This window comes from Athene noctua, chromosome 6, assembly GCF_965140245.1.
Source record: "Athene noctua chromosome 6, bAthNoc1.hap1.1, whole genome shotgun sequence".
Lineage (NCBI taxonomy): Eukaryota > Metazoa > Chordata > Aves > Strigiformes > Strigidae > Athene > Athene noctua.
The window spans coordinates 22597011-22616417 of record NC_134042.1 but is presented as its reverse complement, the minus strand read 5'-3'; the positions used below and the strand labels follow the sequence as shown (position 1 = coordinate 22616417).

At 38.9% G+C, this 19407-nt stretch overlaps 1 protein-coding gene across 2 annotated transcripts in view; it reads right to left on the bottom strand.

Annotated features, from left to right (window-relative positions):
- Positions 1 to 18820, bottom strand: part of SCFD1 (sec1 family domain containing 1) — a 56652-nt gene extending 37832 nt beyond the window's left edge. For both annotated transcript variants that reach the window (XM_074909828.1, XM_074909827.1), the window contains exons 1-10: positions 18749 to 18820; positions 14326 to 14396; positions 13373 to 13461; positions 12272 to 12362; positions 11448 to 11570; positions 10139 to 10226; positions 5687 to 5776; positions 4451 to 4506; positions 3366 to 3451; positions 1450 to 1549 (exon numbers count right to left, since the gene is read on the bottom strand). In XM_074909828.1, coding sequence (XP_074765929.1) covers positions 1450 to 1549; positions 3366 to 3451; positions 4451 to 4506; positions 5687 to 5776; positions 10139 to 10226; positions 11448 to 11570; positions 12272 to 12362; positions 13373 to 13461; positions 14326 to 14396; positions 18749 to 18779 — 825 coding nt within the window. In that variant the 5' untranslated portion in view covers positions 18780 to 18820. The remainder of the gene's footprint in view (positions 1 to 1449; positions 1550 to 3365; positions 3452 to 4450; positions 4507 to 5686; positions 5777 to 10138; positions 10227 to 11447; positions 11571 to 12271; positions 12363 to 13372; positions 13462 to 14325; positions 14397 to 18748) is intronic.
- Positions 18821 to 19407: the final 587 nt, after the last annotated feature.

Here is a 19407-nt window from a genome sequence, read left to right as displayed (position 1 = left end):
AAAGCCTGATGCAATACACATCCTCACATCAATCTTCCAGTGCTACTCTTAACACCCCTCCATATTTGTAGCACTAGTTGTCCTCAACTTTGACTACATCTTTAACCCCTCTGCATCTTGATACACCAAAGTCCTACTCCCACACATGCCTGAGGCCACTTGACACTACCTTCTCTATCTGGCAGCTGTGAGTAGGAGGCAAGTACTGGGAGCTTTGCAGGGATTTACTATCCAGTAAATGAGCATTTGCTGATTAAGTGGTTGGCAGGTAACAAGGCAAAATAAGTGTAGACCTCATGCAATAGTTTATCCCTGTAAAAATTCAAATCTGGGTTTTCATCCCCTATTCTTTCACTGATTTTCAAAAGAAATCTGTAAAAATTCAGTACTTCTAATTGTAAGTCTCTAGACAGTTCAACACTTATTGGAGAAAACACAGTGCAAACCATGGTTTTTTCATGTATGACTTTCCTAAAGAAATCAGGCCAAAAAAAGTTTATTTGTAAAAATCATCCTTAAGCTTAAGGGGAAGGGACTTTTCATAAGGAATGATTTACGTACAATAGAAAAGTGTTCTAAAACATCCCATTACTTCTAAAATATTTGCATCGTAGCAATGCAAGTTTCTGGATAACACTGTATTTATGACTATACAATTCACAACCAACTCTGTATACAAACACATATGTGCATGTGCATATTTTACATATTCCTCTAACAGTCTCAATAAGAAAACCAAAATATTTCTCAAAGCTAGATACTGAAATGATTTGCATAACTAACTCTACCATATAAAAGTGTCAAGATAGCAATTATTCTTACTCATATTATCTTTTATTATTTACTCCATGACTATGTACGAAATGCATAAATACTAGGTGAATAGTATTTGCTTTTATTCAAGTACACTTCTACTCTGGTTTTAGAAAATAAACTTGAGGAAATAAAAGTTGTTTAAAGCTATCAGGATTTCAAAAAAATTATTAAAAAAGTCTATTTTAGATTTCTCACAGTAAGGTCATGTACCACTTGGTATCTCTATACTGAACACCTACACCACCTTGTGGAGAAAACCAGAAATAGGTATTTTTAGAAATTCAAACTAATACTTAAAGTGGTTTAAAAACTCATTAACAGCATTTATTTTTCAAAACCGAACTGCACTTAATGGAGTCTGCAGTTTATATAACATAAAAGATCATGAACTACTGATGAAAAAGCTAGGACTGCTGAATTACCTATTTTTTCATAATATCAAGATTTCCACTTTTTAACCATTTTAGAAGTTATTGTAAATAAACCTTCTAGAGAAAGTTTCCAAGTTGTTTTTTACTAAAAAACTTCCAAATAAAACAGACAAAACAGATTTTGGATTAAGAGAGAATTTGGTGTTTAGTAACAAACTGAGTGAAAAAATAGTTTTGGTAACAAAATCAGATTTATTCTTACCAGAACATCATGCACTAAAGCTTGGTATGTCCAAGTATGATGTAGAGGAGTTGCTAAATCTATGTTTCTGTCAACAAGGACTAATAGGGGCCTTTGGAAGCTGAAAAGATGACACTGTATTAGTACTTTAAACATGTAACATCCTGAGTGATATCAGCCACCTTTACATTGTATTTCAAGTTAAAGCCAAACTGACTATGCAGAGTTCCTCCAGCCTTCCCCAAAAGCACCTGAGGTTGATCACTGCCAGAAATTCCACGAATCAGTCTCTTAGTAATGATAAAAACATTATTTTATTTTGTACTAAGAGAAATTACCATATTTTGTACTAAGAGAAATTACCAATGCATAAATATTGAGAAGTAGTCAAACCATTAAACAGTAACTAGCCTTTTAGGTATTAATTAATATCTCTGTGTGTGGATACACATTTGAGTTCCAAACAACTGTCTGAGTGGGTAACATTTGACCTTATTCCCCATTATAAACCTCAAATACAAAATCTCTCTTCCAAGAGTCTTTAATTTCACTTTTCTCTTTGCTTGTATATGAAGTTTATAAAGAAAAAAACATTAATTTCTGAGACGCGTTGTGGCAATTTCATCAGTACTCAATTTTGTGGAAAAAGAATGCAGACATGCCTAAAATGTCTTGGGTTATGGCTACATGAAAAATGTATAGCGAAGCTAGGAAGGCTGTGAATTGACAGAACATTATTGCAACCATTTCCCTTAAGCACATTAAACCTACACTAAATGTGATGGCTAAATTACAGTGTATTTGAACACAGTAAAAGCATGTTAATTCCATGCTTTGGATTTCCATGCAGTAAGTATTTTCATACAGATATATAATCTCAATACTCTTAGTCACCCGATTCTGAAAACCAAAATAAAGATCTGAAGCAATTTAACTGGTTAAAAGTTCCCATGTTTCCCTTTCCTTTGAGTTTTTAAAGTAATGATGCTATGCTATCAGGAAAATAATCCCTCTGAAGGAAAAACAGTGGTTACAATTCAGTTCCTATGAGGGAAGCGGTATTTCACAGCTATTCTCTCTCCTAACACCTTTTAATCTCATTCCATTTTGCCACCCTTGATGTTTTTTCTGTCTTTTATCCAAGTTCTACTCTTAATTTGAGATAAAAATACGACTATTTTATATCCAGCTAGGAGATCACAACTGTTTCATTCATCTAGTTTTCCCGATACATCTCCTCATCTTTTCATGTACAGTGTAAACTCCTGTAATACCCTTTGCTAAGGCAGCCTGTGGAGTATTAAACTATCTGCAGGCAACTGTATAAGCAGGAGGCTACTGAGAACACATTATTAGATACATGCAAGCATCCACAATGTCTTTTCTCACCCCGCTTTCCCCTCAAAGGATTCAAATGGTCATTACTTCACAGTCCTTAACTACCTAAATATCCAAGTGGTAGTCCTCAAACAGTCCTCCTCTGGTACATATAGGGATCAGCTGAGAAACACTTGTTTTTGATATAACTACAACTGTTAGCAGTGCTTACAAGTGAGAAAATGGGTTATTTCTTTCTTTTTAATGGACTAAAGGTTGCTAACAGGTATGTTCAGACATCCAACTGCATATCCTGGTCCTGTAAACTGAGTGTATTTGCAGGAGCTTGGTTCTTGCTGAGTTTAGAGAGTGAACAAAATTACGTGGTTCATTAAATAATTTCTGTCTCACTGTCCTAGGATTGCTCACTTACCAGCTATAAAAGTTTTCAAACCAGTTATGCTAAGAGATTGGAAAACTCCCTAAATTCTTCTAATATAGAATTTGAACCAAATTCTTGCAAATAGAGTTTTCAGTACCATGATGACTTATCCTAACGAGTCATTTAAGACAACTGAAATATGAAAAATAAAAATACATAGTTGTTACTAACACCATACCTGAACTGGCCAGCTCCAAGTGTGTCACCTGTAAAAAGACTGTTTCTGGCATCTCTTAGATTCTCTCTGAGCTTCTTATCTAATTTCTGAGGGAGGAAAAAACAGAACAGTGTTTAACAAACCAATGGTTCCCTAACCTCTTTATATGACCAACATTTAAAGATCTGTTGTGCTGTTTCTGTAGTTTATAAATGTCTTGGCTACAGGAAGTCTAGGTCCACTGTACACAAGAAAGAAAGAAATCTCTTCCTTCTATTTTCTCCCTCCAGCATTTATACCTATATCCAGCACTACACAGAAGACGTTCTTTTTATGTCCACTAATCTTCTCCCAGGCAATCAGCACCCTCTCCCTAAACATGTACATAGAAAATACCAGTAGTAAACACCAAGAGGGAACCACAGCAGGAGCAGCAAACTGAGCTGTCAGACACTGCCACACCGTTTCATAAAAATGCTATTACCCTCAATATGAATGAATGCACACTGAATGCTCTAGGTTTAATCAGCATTAAGGCTTCACTGACAAAGATGTGAGGAAGATGGAAGAAAAGAAGCACACTGACTCCTATTGAAGACAGTGCTGTAGGGATTTTTAACTGTGATTTAGTTTGATCAGTTTAGTTTAGATCATCCCTACTTGATGATCAAATTCAGTGTAATTTTAATTTGATACAGAAGAATTGTCTTGTACTTAATGGGGTTTCCCAGCAAAATAGATAAAAATTTCTCAGTAAGACACACAGAAAAGCCCAGGCCAGAAAGCCACTTTTTAAACTGTGTGTAGATAGAGCTTAATAGTTGTAATTATAATGCCTGTCAGAAAATCTTGATAAACTCTAGATTAAGAGTGATTATTCATGTGTCATTTTCTCATCAGCTGATTCCATAATATTACAGTTTCTACAGATGAGACCTGTGGAACTGAAATCAGAAAGGAAAACTGGTATATCTCCTTTCCAGCTTTATTTTCTTAATAAGAAAAAGGATACAATGACACTAGATCTCTGCCTAGTATTGAGAAAAGTAAACAAGGTGTTGGGAAGTTTTTAAACAAAGATACTTTTTTAGAAAATAGTTTCTTACCACTGCCACCATTTCAGCTGCAGTTCCTCTTGAGCATCTGATTATAGGAATAGCTCCTAATAAAAGACATATTGACTTCTACTTGCATTATACTTTTCAGATTGTAAGTCAGTGCACTATTCATAAAACAAATTTTTAGTAACATTCTGAGATTATATTTTTCGAGTGGACAATACAAACATGTTAAATTTGTCTCTTGCAGTCTTTATAAAACAAAAAATGTTATATAAAAATATAAATGAATTTTCACAAAAGTAATACCTCATACAGGAATTGATAAGAAGTATTGTGTACACCACAAAGACAGCTAATGTACTGTGGACGGAACAAACTATCTCATATAGAAGCATTAAAAGCTACTTTCAACAGGTTCGAAGTCCCTTGAAAACAGTAATAATAAGTACTATAACACCACCACAATGTATCGCTTACAACTCACTGCAGGGTAATGTTATTATATTTTCAAAAGCACATTTTCCATTGGCTTTCAGGATTCAGTTTTCAAAATCTTTAGCTACTGTTTCTCACTTATCCGTATTAATATGAAAATTCCAATACCACAGCATTTAAGTGACTGAGTAAAAGAGATTTAATTTGTATCATGCTAACACTTGAAAGAAGGAACTCAATAGGTGCAAGGGAATGTCTCTTGAACAGACTGCCCCATAGCAATCCTCAGCTCCCCTTGTAGGAATGTCAATACAGACTGACTGACTTCAGTGAGAACTTAGATTAAATGTCATCATTAGGAAAAATGTATAAGCTAAGCATCAAGAAAACTCACACTAAAGTAAATTTAATATCTCTTCCTACTCCTTGAGTTATTTCAGTTAGATCTTTGCAAGGTCTGTGTGAGGGTTTTCTTTCTTCTTTTTCTGTAGTTTTTTGGTATTTTTTTGACAGCTACCAATCCAAACAAAAAGCACTACTGATCTTCATTGCAAACTGGTATTTTGTAAAAACAGTGAATCCAAATCTTTGCATTTCAGTATTCCTCTCCCACTGATACCAAAGACTAAGACTAAACTCCCACCTAGGACAGTCTTTACTGTCTTTTGCAGTGATGTAGAGCAGGAATTCGAGCGAGATCATTAACCCACCCTGCGAACCATTAAGATTTCTGCCACAGATCTAACTCTGCTTTTAATTTGCTACAGGAAATCACTAAACTTCTAGGTATCTCATTGAACATGGATCTCTTCTAAAAGGAAAATATGCCAGAATTTGAAAACTTACCAAGTGTAACAAAAAAACAGAAGAGACTATCAACAATAGTGTCCATTATAGTTTCCATTTCTGTGTCCGTTATATCTGGTCGGTTAATAGCTAAAACAGTGTGGAAAAGAATTAAGAATAGGGTTAAAGTAGTTTATGCCACTTTAATACTGAGAAAGCAATCCTCTTCTTACCTAATAGCTGATAATAGCCAACAGCTTTTGTTACAGAAGAGATCAAATCGAGAAATGCCTGTCTTAGCATATCCATCAGTTTGTTCTGTCTTTCAGCAAAAAATTGGGAGAACTTAATTACCGCCCACTGTATAAGGTCAAACACTACACAGTCTTTTCCAATTATCTCTAACAATGTATACTGTAAGTTCTGGATTGTTAGTATTGCACTATTAAAAGACCTCCTAGAAAACCATGTTACAGAACAGAAATGGCCATCCACTTGGAAACCATTTTTCAGATATAAACTCCACAAGAATTACTTGTGTAATTTAAAGAGAATTACAGTATGCAATTATCTATATTTAAAGATTCTAAATCCCATCTCTTGTAATGGAGATTCCTTTTCCTTTTGAAAGTTTTTAAAATAAATTTACTCTCAGTCTCCAGGTTAGGGATAACTCCCAAGTTCTAAAACATTTCACACTACAGATAGAAAGATTTCCCTCACATACTTAGGTTAGAACAAGAGACACGTAGCAACATTTCTATTAAATAACTAACACTGACAAGTATATAATAGCCAAGAGGAAACATCAAACCTAATCTTACCACAGTTCTCAAGACAAGCACTGCCTTAGGATTTATGCCATAAATCCTATCCTAATTCATTTTATTTTACCTTAAAAAATTTCTCACATAATTACCTGTCTTATAATCTTTCTTCAAAAAATGAACTTCAAAGCTCTGAATATTAAAAAGCCTTCCATCCTAAATTTATGCATGGCCAGTCATAATCATAATTCTCTGACTTTACAGTGCTTTTTTTCCCCAGCTTTTGTCCTGTAAGAACTTTAGAGGGATTATATTCCTATCAGCAGCTATCTTAGTAAGTCTAAGTTTTTACTAGACTGCTAGGATGGCAGCAGCAATAGAAGCGCGCCCCTTAGCAATTTTTTACTTTGAGTTCAAGTTTCTGAAATATCAGCATTAAGAAAGGCAGACTGTTTCCAATATCTGTATTTTTCTGTAATAAAAAGCTCTGAAATTAACTGGGGCTATCTTTCTATAGTTACCTCCAACTAATGGTCTCTCAGTTTGCCTTCTAATTTTGTGTAGCATGCACATTTTATGAGCATATTCCTTTTGTTTGTACCATTGCAATCAACACAAATACTCAGTATTACTACTCCTTAGGTCAACCTTTGAGAAACTCCATTAATAATCTTTCAGCAAAATGTTCTATCATGTTTTCTATATACTCCTCTCTCTCCACTGTAACACACTTACAGGGGATACATCTATTACAGAAAAGTAAGCCTAGGTCTCCTACATTTTCTTGTTTTACAAAATTGATCCAAATTTGGTAAAGAAGCATTCCAATAGCATCAAACACGCTGCCAGGATGATCAGCTTTATACCAATATTACCCATTTACTCTTCCTTTTTGTTGTGGTTTAACCCCAGCCAGCAACTAAAGCACCATGCAACTGCTTGCTCAATCCTCCCCACTCTCAGTTGGTTGACATAAGAATGGTTTAATAACTAAACTAAAATATTAACAATGATAATAAAAATTAATAATAATAATAATAGTAATGAAAAGGAATCTAATAAAAAGAGAGAGAGAAATAAAACCCAAGAAAAGACAAGTGATGGACAATGCAATTGCTCACCACTCGCTGACTGAGGCCCGAGCAGCGAACCTCCCCACAGCCCAACTCCTCCCCATTCACATACTGAGCATGACGTCCTGTGGTATGGAATATCCCTTCACCTGGTTCAGGTCAGCTGTCCTGGCCATGCTCCCTCCCAGCTCCTTGTGCCCCTGCTTGCTGGCTGAGCATGGGAAACTGAAAAACCCTTGACTTAGGATAAGCACTACTTAATCACAACTAAAACAGCTGTGTGTTAACCAACCTTATTCTCGCACTAAATCCAAAACACAGCACTATACCAGCTACTAGGAAGAAAATTAACTCAGGCAATTATTTCAGCCAAAACAAGGACACTTCTACACAGCCACAGAAAAACAGAACCAGAGGGAGCCTGAGTCAGTCCTCTTGTCCAAAGACGAGTTAAACTCATATTATTTCTGTGTCTAAATGAATTCCCAAAGCTTCCCAGTCATGAAAATGCCATAATGTTTACAGGTAATCCATTCTAATATTTCACTATCTTTAATGTTATCAAGTGCTCCTAATATCGGACTGGAAACTTTTTAGTTGCAATTTAAGCTCATCACTTCTTGTCCATTACCACATGGACAGAGAGTATGTTATCTCCTTTCTATCGGTGAAAGCCTTTTATTGATCTTAGCTCACCCATTCAGCTACATGTGTGGCCACACATGGCAGTCCTGCTGCAAGAACAGCAGCCATCTTTCATCACCATCAGATTTATATTAATTTATGTAGATTATGAAACTACATATATATAAACTGGTAGTTTCCTGCTAGGGTTACTCTCCAAAGGCAAAGAAGACTACTTTTTCTTTGCCCCTGCATCCCTACTGCCTGCTTGTGTCAGATCTAGAACTCACACAGTGAGGTGGATCAACTCAGTGCTCTAATGGAAAACTAATAGCTCTCTACGGGAAATTAGATTTCCGTTTGATCAGCTTCTGGGAACTGCCCACTTCTAGACTGGTTTATACAAACTGTGAAACCATGTTTTGGGTAGTGAATTTCTGATGAGTGCAAAACATTTTCCATCTTTCTAATTCAAATTTCTTGTTAGCTAGCAGGAATCCTAAGAGAGCTGGTCAGGTGTCTCTACATACACATCACAAAACATTACTAGAACACTTCACAGCACGTTTTAGTTAAAAAAAAAAGTCTGCTTTTCAAGCAAAAATGCCCTTCATTCTGACAATGGAATCAATCCCCAGTGTGAGAAAGAACTCACTATTATGCATCCAGTTTTAAAGAAAGGTAACGACTCTGAAAATTGGGTGATAGAGGAAAAAATTATGGCCTAAATATAAGGCATACAGAGACTTTCCACCTCTATCTGGTCACTAGTGAGTATTCTGTGCATCCAAATAAATCAGGAATTAACTGTGTGACACCATGTGTAGACACTGTGACTACATTAATGAGGAGCTGTGGCTAAAAAGGGGCTATCTTGCCTCTGACTTACACACTTCTGCTGCTTCCCTTGCACCAGATTTGTAGATCACACAAATAAGATGGTATTTTCTATGGCATGAGTCAATGAACAAACACTCTGCAGCTCCAAGATTACTGCTTCTGATGTAAAAGGAGGAGAAGATGAGGGAAAGTACAGCAGCAAGACAATCTACCCTGTAATAGCTAGCTAACTAAGAGGGGCAGAAGAGGTAGAGTGATAGTTCTCTGTTGATTTAGCATATTAAATAGATCAGGGAGCACAAAAATCAGATCAAAGGAGGGAGGAAAATCCTGTGGACAATTATGACAACTAGTATATATGTTGACTTGAGCTGCCATAGCACCACAGCTGTAGAGATAACTGACCTAAGGCAGGCACTTGGTGTTCCTTCTAGGTTCCAAAACAGGTCCAACAGCAGTCCCAAGAAAATAAAAAAAGAGTTCCACGAGGCTGACTTCACTTGCAACTCTGAGACTTTATGAAGAAGCTGACATGTTTGGCTCACATGCTTGCAGAGCAATCAGCAAATCTTATTTTCTAGAACGCCCTTTCCCAGATTCTTCCCTGTGTTGCTACGGCCCCTGATCCTAACCATCTCCCCTTGCACACCCCCACATGTTTTCATGTCTTGAGTAAGAAAAGCAAGTACCCATGGTCACTGTCTAGACGATACAAGAAACTCTTATCAGTTAATGTTTCTTGCTTTGCATTCCTTGCAGAAACTTCCCAATCGACCATTCACACAGAAACAAAATACTCAATTCCTTAGGAACTGCAGAAGTGATGATGACTAAATAGTGGTGCCTAAACACAGCAGCACCCAGTGTTTATTTACATGTGTAAACAATATAAAATTTTTCTTATATTATTCCATCTATAAAAAGCCCTACTATCCATACATGTCTATACTGCAGTTTTGCTTTATTAAATTTGTTATCTAAAAGTACGTAATTATTTTTCAATATTACAATACCATGTAGTAAAGATGCTGAAATTAATATCAAAGAACTTGTTTTCTTCATGACTTTAAACTACACAACTTACAGATTATCCTGAATTCTGAGCAGATCAAAGCAAAATAAACTCATTGCTTGGCATTAGCTACAACTTCAGAATTAAATTTCAACTGTAGACATTCTGGTACAATTTTAATAAAACTTTTACTTACCACGATATGAAACAAGTTCTTTGTTTTGGTTACACAATACGAACATGTCATCTTCTAAAGTAATAAAATTAAGATACTGATCAAACACCTAGAAACCAAGGAATAATGGTCAGAACAGTCCAGAGTGAAGCATAAAAACACTTATCTGTGATTTATTGCTACTTCTTTTTGAACCATTTACAGAACTACCTGTTAAAAGAAAGAAATGCAAGATATAATGTATGAATTAAAAAGCCTCTGTAAGGATTGAGTGGTAACACAAAACATCAGAACAACCAAAAAGTGCTAAAACAGTCCAACTTCAAGTATTGCTGTGGACAAATTTTTAGAAGCCAATCATCACTGAAAAAACACATATGGAGGACATTATGGGTTTAATTTTTATTAATATGAAGGATATGAAGGACTACAACATAAACAGTGCTGAACGCTCAGGCAGGAGAGAGGAAAGAGGGCAGTATCTACACAACGAGAGATTATAGCTCATGAATTCTAATTTTTCTGCAACGTACCTGTACATTCAGGAAAAAAAACAAACCTCTCTATAGCATAAACTGTTAATGGGACATCACAACAGAAAAATAGATTTAAGAAAGTATTTCACAGTGCTACACCTACTTAGTCCTGCTGAAGACCTAAGGCTTAAACAATACTAATAGCTTTCATTTCATTTCACAACAGTTTCTTTCTCTCATGCCCGTAGTACTCCCTTAACAGGAGTGACAAAAAGTGAATGTATTTAAGTATATATGAAAATAATTAGTTAATAATTTGCTGGTTTTGGTACAGGTGTTCAACAAAAATAAAAGGGTACATACCTGACACCTGCCTTTAAATCATAAAGGTATAGGAGAGTACTGAATAATATTGTGTATGTATAAAACATTCACCTCTACATTACACTGCCTATTTTTAAAATGTCAACTGCACTCACCTGCACCTTTCATGTATTTAGGAGCTAAAACCTCCAACCCATTATATATGTACTGGATGCACTCACTGAGCTGATGAGATCAGGAATACTCTGAAACCACTGTATTTTCCCTCTTATCATTTAGCACAAAGGTCTTGCAGCACATGGGCTTTTGACTAAGATGAAGCACAGTAATAAGCTGCATTAGTGAGATGACTACAGATTCCCTTTTTTCCCCTCAGTAAATCTATGCCTGACATTGTATCTAGCTAAACATTTATTTTGTTCATGATTCAGTCAGAAAAGCTGTGTATGGCACTGATGTGGTCATGTAAGAATGCAGTAACACCTGTAATGGTAGTATCTTTAACATTAGAGACTGTGGGGTTTTCTTACCTTAGCCACTTGAGTTACTGCATTAGCACCTATGGCAGCATTTGCAATATCTTCCAGTTTACTTCTTGAAATGGCAGAAATAAAGTTTAAATAATAAGATTCATAAAGCTGGTTTCGAAGATCCTAAAAGAAGGAAAACCACAATCTTTTTCCTGAATAAGTACTAATATAAAACATTCTTGCTTTTACTACGTGATGTTGCAATTATCCACAGTCAGACTAAATTTTTGGAAGTACTTAACTGCTAGTTTGTACAGCCCTGTACGCAGTTTTTGACTACATAACTAGATATAACAAACCTAAAACAGAACTGAAAAACCTAGGAAATTAAAGTTAAGGTACCAGATAGCAACTACTACTCCACACCTTACCACCAACCAAAAGTACCCTTTGCTCTTCTTCCTTCCTTTGGTGAAGATGTCAACCTTCCATCAATTCCCCCCAGAGCATGTGAAAAACTGAGATTAGCCTAGTCCAACCCCCTGGCTCAAAGCAGAGTTTTGTCTGTATTTCGATTTGTGCCCACTGCCTCTTGTCTTTTCACTCCCAAAACTGTCTCTCTGAAACACAGAAGACACATTTACCTACTTTCTGCAAAACCTTTTTTTTTCTAGGAAAAAAAAAAAAAAAAATTGCATGTAAAACTTTTGGGTAATATTTTTATGCCAAATATGTGCTAAACTATAAAAAAAATCCTAGCAAAGGTGTTGAAACACGCACAAGAACTAGATATAGAATGGTCACGCTCCAGTGAGCACACGATTACTTCACACACTCTACCTCTGTTGCGTCTGCTCATTTGAAACATTAAGCACGGAAGTTACCTGGCACATTCTGTCAATATTTTCTTCTGTTGGCATTACAAAGTAAACAGCTGGAACATCTGGAATAGCATCCCGATCTGAATGCAAAAGCCTGCAAAGAAGAAAAAATAAAGCTCTAACGCGTTCCTTCTCTGATTTGTGTAAAATTATAAAAGTTAAAGAAATTATTTATTTATACAGACATGTTTAATTTCCTACAATTTCTCCATATACCCATCTAGATTTTAGCAAGAACAAAACATGAAAAAATAGCAAAATCATATTTGTATATTATTTGGTTGAATATGTTAATAGAGGTCTCTGAAGTTTATTCAAAGTTTGAGAAAAGACTTTGCAAGTCTTCAAAAATAGATGAATCCATTCAGAGGAAGGTAAAATACTGCATCCACAACGTTCATATACCAAATATTAACTGTTGACATGATAACAAAAAACCCTGCACATCTCATACTATTAAACATGTTTTTTCTACTCATTAAAACAAAGACAGGCAAGGTGCTTACATGTTTCTATCACTTTTCTGGCGATATATCAATGTGTTAAACTGTGTTTCCATTTCTAGCCTTCAGTTAGTAAGAGTTAATAAACTTAAAAAAAAAAAAAAAGTATTTTCAGAGATCCTCCATGACTGTTACCACAGCTAAGGAATGACAATGACTAAATAAATGTAATCTGGAGAAAGAGAAATGGGAAATCTCTTAAAATAATACTTAAAGATTATCGTTGACAAGAGACAATTAAAATCTATGTGCAATACAACTAGCAGAGAATATGCACAGTCCCATGAAACAGTTTGTGCCAAAATAATTTCAAGATACATGAATACAGAGGGAATTATAGATTCCCCAAAACACTTACTTAATTCTTATTTTTGAGCAGGGGCCGCTCTACTTAGTAAGAAATCCTACTGAACAGTGTTTGGAATGACCTTTCCACTCCCTGATTCTGAATAATACCAGCTGATTTTAGAAACAAGAAAGGGTATAATCTTTATTTTACTAGTTATTCATCAAATGTTTTTCAATGTTTTGTTTGCAGTTCTGAGGGAATATTAAATAAAGTTATTTTGGAAAAAAAAAAATCCCACTTTTTTTTACTTACAGATGCAAAGTGATCCCCATATCTCTCAGCTCTTTCACTGAGAGCAAAGGTGAGATTATATCTTGGCCAAATCTGTCATAAATGAGAACCTGAAATAGATACACATCTTTTTACAAAGTGGTGTAAAAAGTGGATACAGTAGAATACAGGATACAGTGGATACAGGAATTCAGGTTTGAGGAAGTACTGTCCTAAACTGAAAAGTGCTAAACATTTACCAATTCATAATACATCATTAATCTGTCATGGTCTTCCATTTGTGCTTACTAATACAAAAACAAAAAATAAGAAAGAATGAAAATAACTCAATGATAAAGGAAAATAAATTAATCACTTCCATCTACTGAAAAGTGTCAGTCAAACAGGACTCTGCTGTCAGAAATTTGTTATTGCAAGCGCAGAATTTCTCTGACTGCATTTGGGAGGAAGCAAAAGGAGAAGCAGAGAGGAAAAAAAGGAATTGGCAAAAAGACAACAGAATGGATGAAGAGACAGAATATATGCTTTGCGGTAGCAAAAACTTCACAAATTATTTACTTTTTAAAGCTAATAAAGGTAGCTTGAGCTCAGTTGTCCTAAATTTAAGGCTATCAATAGCTCTTCCCTTTCTATGGGCTTCTTTCTAACTCTGTGAGTTCACCTGTAAGGCATCATGTAAGTTTCTGCCAACAGCTATCAATGAGACCTAAGTGTATTTCAAAAACGTCCTCCTCAGCTGCTCATTAAAATACTGCCTAGGGAATCAGTCATTGGGTCGTCAAGCAGCCAAGATCTCGAACATGTATTTTTCTCAGCAATTCTGATATTCAATTCTGTATATTCATTGCACACAGGAAAAAATATTTTGTACAAATTAAGAACATGGAGATGATACTCAACTTCCTTAAAATTTTAAAATCTGAACCTTTTTGAAGACCGTAAAATTCTCCTATTCCTGTTCAAATAGTTCTTACCTTCCATACTGGTTCTCCTGTGCTGTTTTTAACAGGAGGAACATTGAAGTTCAGCATACGTTTCAAAGCCACTGGAAGATAAAGTAGAATAATGCTTTACTCTATTTACAGTTCTGCTATACACACATTACCAGGATTTTATTATACGTTTCATTTGAGAGGAAAACCCATCAGTAAATATAAATGCAACAAGTCACATTTTCATTCTTTTTACACAGATTGGACTGACAGGTGGCACACGTCAGCTAGAATTTATGGGCTCTGGAAAATACTACAAAAAGAAAAGCAGCAAGTCCCAAAACATGAAGAAAGAATCTTTCTCCTTAGTTATATGGGCTACATTCTGTTGCAGTTTGCCTTAAAAATAACTCCAGTATCTTCCTGAAGATGCCTCCTGTACAAGTTAGGAACCAGTTTGCTTTATTCCCCTGATCTGCTTTTCCTACACCACAGGAACAACAGTACACACACAAGCAAAATATACCTTTTCATCTGACTAAAACTGATACACATTTTGAAACATTTTGAGAACTCATGTGAAAAAATTGCTGCTTTAAGGGGTACAAAAATACCTCCAATCTGCAGCAGGAAAACTCTCTGAAACAGTAATAAGCTTTCATTTTACCTCCCATTCAACACAGAAACCAAAGCAGATTCCTTCACCTACCTTTGACTTATAAATCTATTAAGTAAGGAGTCCTTCCTCATTTATCTGATTAAACAATACACTATCTGCTGTTCTCCCATTTTTGACTAGAAGCAAAAGAGTATTTGCATCAATGTAAGTTAGTGGCTGTTCTCTTCAAACTCATAAACAAAATCATCACAAAACTTTGCAAAGAGGAAAAACTTTCAGAAATCAGGGCAATATAAACCACTTAGCTCATAAATGGAGAGCAGCAGAAATGGTTAACTTCTAATTCTTTAGCTGAATGATGCTTGTGAGCACATTCAGTGCTGTTCCCCTGGAGTTTACAGTATTACAGGACAGCTCAGGCTGGAAAGGACCTCAGGAGCTCTCCAGTCCGACCTCCTGCTCAAGCACGGTCAGCTGTGAGGCCAGGCCAGGCTGCTCAGGGATTTATCCTGTCAAGTCTTGAAAACCTTTGGGACGGAGATAGCACAACCACCCTGTGCAACCTGTGGCACTGACTGTCCTTGTGGTGAAAAAGTTTTTCCTTATATCCAGTTTGCCTATGTCATTTCAATTTATGCCTGTTGTTCCTCAACCCTCCTGCCATACACTACCCCAACTAGGCTGACTCCATCTTCTCAATGTCCCCCCGCCTAGGTCCTGCTAGGTTCCCTCGTGAAGCTGCTGTTTCTCCAGGCTGAACAAGACCCAGACCTGCTGCCTCACCTCACAGAGCAAGTGCTCCAGCTCCTGAACATCTCTGTAGTCCTTTGCTGAACTCCCTTCAACTGACGAACACCTTGCCTGTACTGGTAGCCACAAACTGGGCACAGTATCTAGATGCAGTCTCCTGGGGCTGAGCAGGGGGCAGATAATCACACTCCACAATCTACTGGCTGTGCTCCTGTGAATATGGACCAGGATGCTGCTGTGTGGGGCACACTGAGGGCTGATGTTCAGCTTGCTGCCCACCCAGAGCCCTCGTGGGCCTTTTTAGCACAGCTGCAATCCAGTCTGCCAGTCACCTGCACGTTGCAAGGGGTTCTTCCTTTCCAGGTGCAGGAATTTACCATTGTTGTATTTCATAAGGTCCCTGTTGGCTCATTCCTCTTGTCTATATAGGTCCCTCTTAGTGGCAGCTCTGCATCAAGTATATTAACCAATTCCCCTAGTTTGCTGTCACGTGCCCACTTAATGAGAGTGCACTTTCACACATCCTTCAGGTCACTGATAGAGATTTTAAACAGGACAGATCACAGGACAGACCCATGCAGTACTCCAGTTGTTACCAGGCTCCAGGTATAGTATGTATGATAAGTCACAACCTTCTGAGCCTGACCATCCAGCCATTTTTTTATTTATCTAGTTGTCCATCCCTCCAGCCTATAACATCCTAACATGGATACATGAATACGATGTCTAAAGCCTTGCTGAAGACAAGGTAAGTGGCATACTCTACTCTCCTGTTGCCTACAAATCTAATCATTTTATCCCTGAAGGCAAATATGCTGCTCAGACATGATTTACTATACATAAATCCATGCTTGCCTTCTCCTTCACACAATGAGAAATATTTTCCTAGAGGATCCACTCCATGATTGGCTCCAAAGGCCTCTCCCAGAATTTGTTGGTGAAGAGCAAGGCAAAGGCAGCACTGGGTACTTCAGCCTTATGTGTGTCCATCACCACTAAATTACTGGCTCCATATAGCAATGATCTAACATTTTTCCTTATTCATATTTTCACTACTAAGGTCACAGCAGAAGCTCTTCTCATTGCTCTTGGTATAAGCTACAAAGTTGAGCTTTGGCTTTCCTAACACCATCTGCCCATGCCCAGGCAATGTTTCTAAAGTCCTTCACAGTCTCTCCCTGCTTCCTCCTCCTGTGTGCTGCCTTTTCAAATCACATTACCAGCAGTAACTTGACCATGGGAGGAAACAAGCTAGCAGTGAGTGCTGGATCTCCCTGGAATTCAGCCTTCTCCACTTGCTTCATACTTTTCTATTCTTCGGTGGGTTTTTTTGGTTTTTTGTTTTGTTTTGTTTTTTACACCATGGAACAATCCCCAAAGTTGATCACAGACTACTCCTAGTGTCTTCACTCCCTCACTGCCAGTGACACCTTCCATACTTTTCAGCCATATGAGCAAGCTCCACAGTTAAGTATTTTGGTACTCCTGGACCTGAAGCAGCTGCTTTGCAGAGTTTACCATTTAAATTAAAGCTTGGCATACCCTGTCTACTAAAGAAGACAGCAGTCAGACTACTGATGTGCTGTGACAATCATAACAAACACTCAGCAAGTCTCTGGGTTTCCTTTTTGTATTTACATTGCCATTTCACTTACATTTAGGCTGAATGCTTGCTGGGGCAAGGATCAGGTTTTTACTGTGCTTGCACAATGATATGCTTTGACTGGTTATGAACCAGTATAAAGGTCACAACAGATGGTGCATGTACGTGGTAACACAAACACTAAATGGTAATAAATCTCCTTCTGAGTATCTTTTAGTTGTTCAATCTATCTCCTTGCAAATAACGTCCCCAATAAAAGACAACATGGATTCAGTGGTAAAGGTTGACTGAAACAATCAAGTAACAAGGTGAAGCACAATAGAAAAGAATAAAACTGTAAGAGTAAGGGCTCAAAGACTTTACCAGAAGGCTTCATCAGAAAGGTAGCAAAAAAAAGACTAAAGGATTGAAAAGGAACATCAAATAGCAGTATTAACGGCAGATGACCACAGGAACGAGATTGAAGAAAGCAGACTTCTGGTACAAAAAGATGGAGAATACTAGTAAATATTTAAAGTCCACAAAGAGACGCAGACTGCGATGTTTAGGCAGACGATTTTAGACATTTCATGTTAAATAACTGCACCCGGGATCCTCTATACCACCTGAAAGATACTGCAGTTGTCAAGGAGATGGTGACAATATTACAGCTCAAACTACTGAAAAAAACTTCGGCAAGCGAGGGAAGTAGAGGACTACGGAGCTGACATGCTCTACGCTTTAAGACTATGCTCAAATGGGTGGCTCAGGGCTCCACAAAGCAGCATCAAGGCAGAGAATAAAAATTATGGACTCGTAGCAATGTCTAAGGAGGGACTGAATAACTAACCCTTCGCCCACAGAAAACCTCCTCCATAATTAACTGTGGCTGTTAGTCCCACGTTCTCAACTTCTTGAGGGTCAGCACAGGCTCCGCGGGCCCCGCCTTGTCTTAACAGGAGCACCACAACAGCAGGTTTGTTTCCGCACCACCGAACAGCATTTCCCGTTGATCCTCGCCACGGGCAGAGGGAAGCCGAAGCAGAGGGACACCACAACCCGCCCCCACGGCAACGGAGGCTGGGCGCGGCGCAAGCCCCTCCCCGGGGACGATTTCCACACCGCGGCGGCACCTGCAGCCACGTCCATGGGGCCTGAGCCCGCCGCCGCCCGGGCAGGGCACACGCGCGGCCCTGAGCGGGGCCGGGTCCCCGCGGCGGGAGCTGCGGACAGAGGCCCCCGAGCCCGCCGCTGCAGAGGCAGCCGAGCGCCGCCCCAGCGGCCGCCGGGGGCGGAGGGAGAAGGCTGCCGTCTCGTTGCCGGGAGACCCAAGCTGGGCGAGAGGGCGCGAATCCGCCGGCAGAGGCCGGGCGGCGCTGGGACGCCCGCGTCCCGCCCCGGGGCCCCGCCGGGGGGAGACGGGCAGGAGCCCCCGGCTGCAGCGCGAGGCCCCTTGCCCCCTCTCTGTCCCGGGAAGGGCACCGCCGCCACGGAGACCGCGGGAAGCCGCTTACCCGTCTGCTTCTCCCGGATACCGGCCGCCATTTTGCTGCCCCGCCAGCCCGGCGCGGCCGGCGCCCCGCCCACCGCCGCGTACGCAGCCGCCGGACGACGTGGCGGCCCGTCGGGCGCGGGGGGGCGGGTCCCGCGCGCCCTCCTCCGCCGCGCCCGGCGCGGCGCCCCGCCGCCTCGGCCCGGCGCGGCCCTCTCCCAGCCCCGAGCTCTCCCCGCCCCGGCGGGCCGCAGCGCGGGGGGAAGGCGGCCCCGGGGAGCCCTAAGACCAGCCCCCCTTCGTGAGGGAGCTGTAATTAAGCGCAGCTTATGATTTAAAATTTGGGCTTGTTCTTTTCCCCAGAAAGAAGAGGTTGAGATCTTTCAAACAGGGGGGTGCTCTTTTCCACCTTTTTACTCCCCCAGAAAAAAGTCTCATTAAAGTTTTTGCTCTACTCTCAGACAATTTTCGAGAGATAACTGAAACACTCTATGGAAGATCGCTTAAATGCAACCAGGGGCAGCTCTGAGGTGCTTAGTTTAACTACACGAAAAGGACTGATACTGCAAAACCAGGCAGCTACCTACAAAGTTAGTCAGTTTCAGTCAAAGTTAGTTTTAGTGAGTTACTGAAAAGGAAAACAGTAAAATTTTGCTTGCATCTGCCTCTAGTAGCATACTA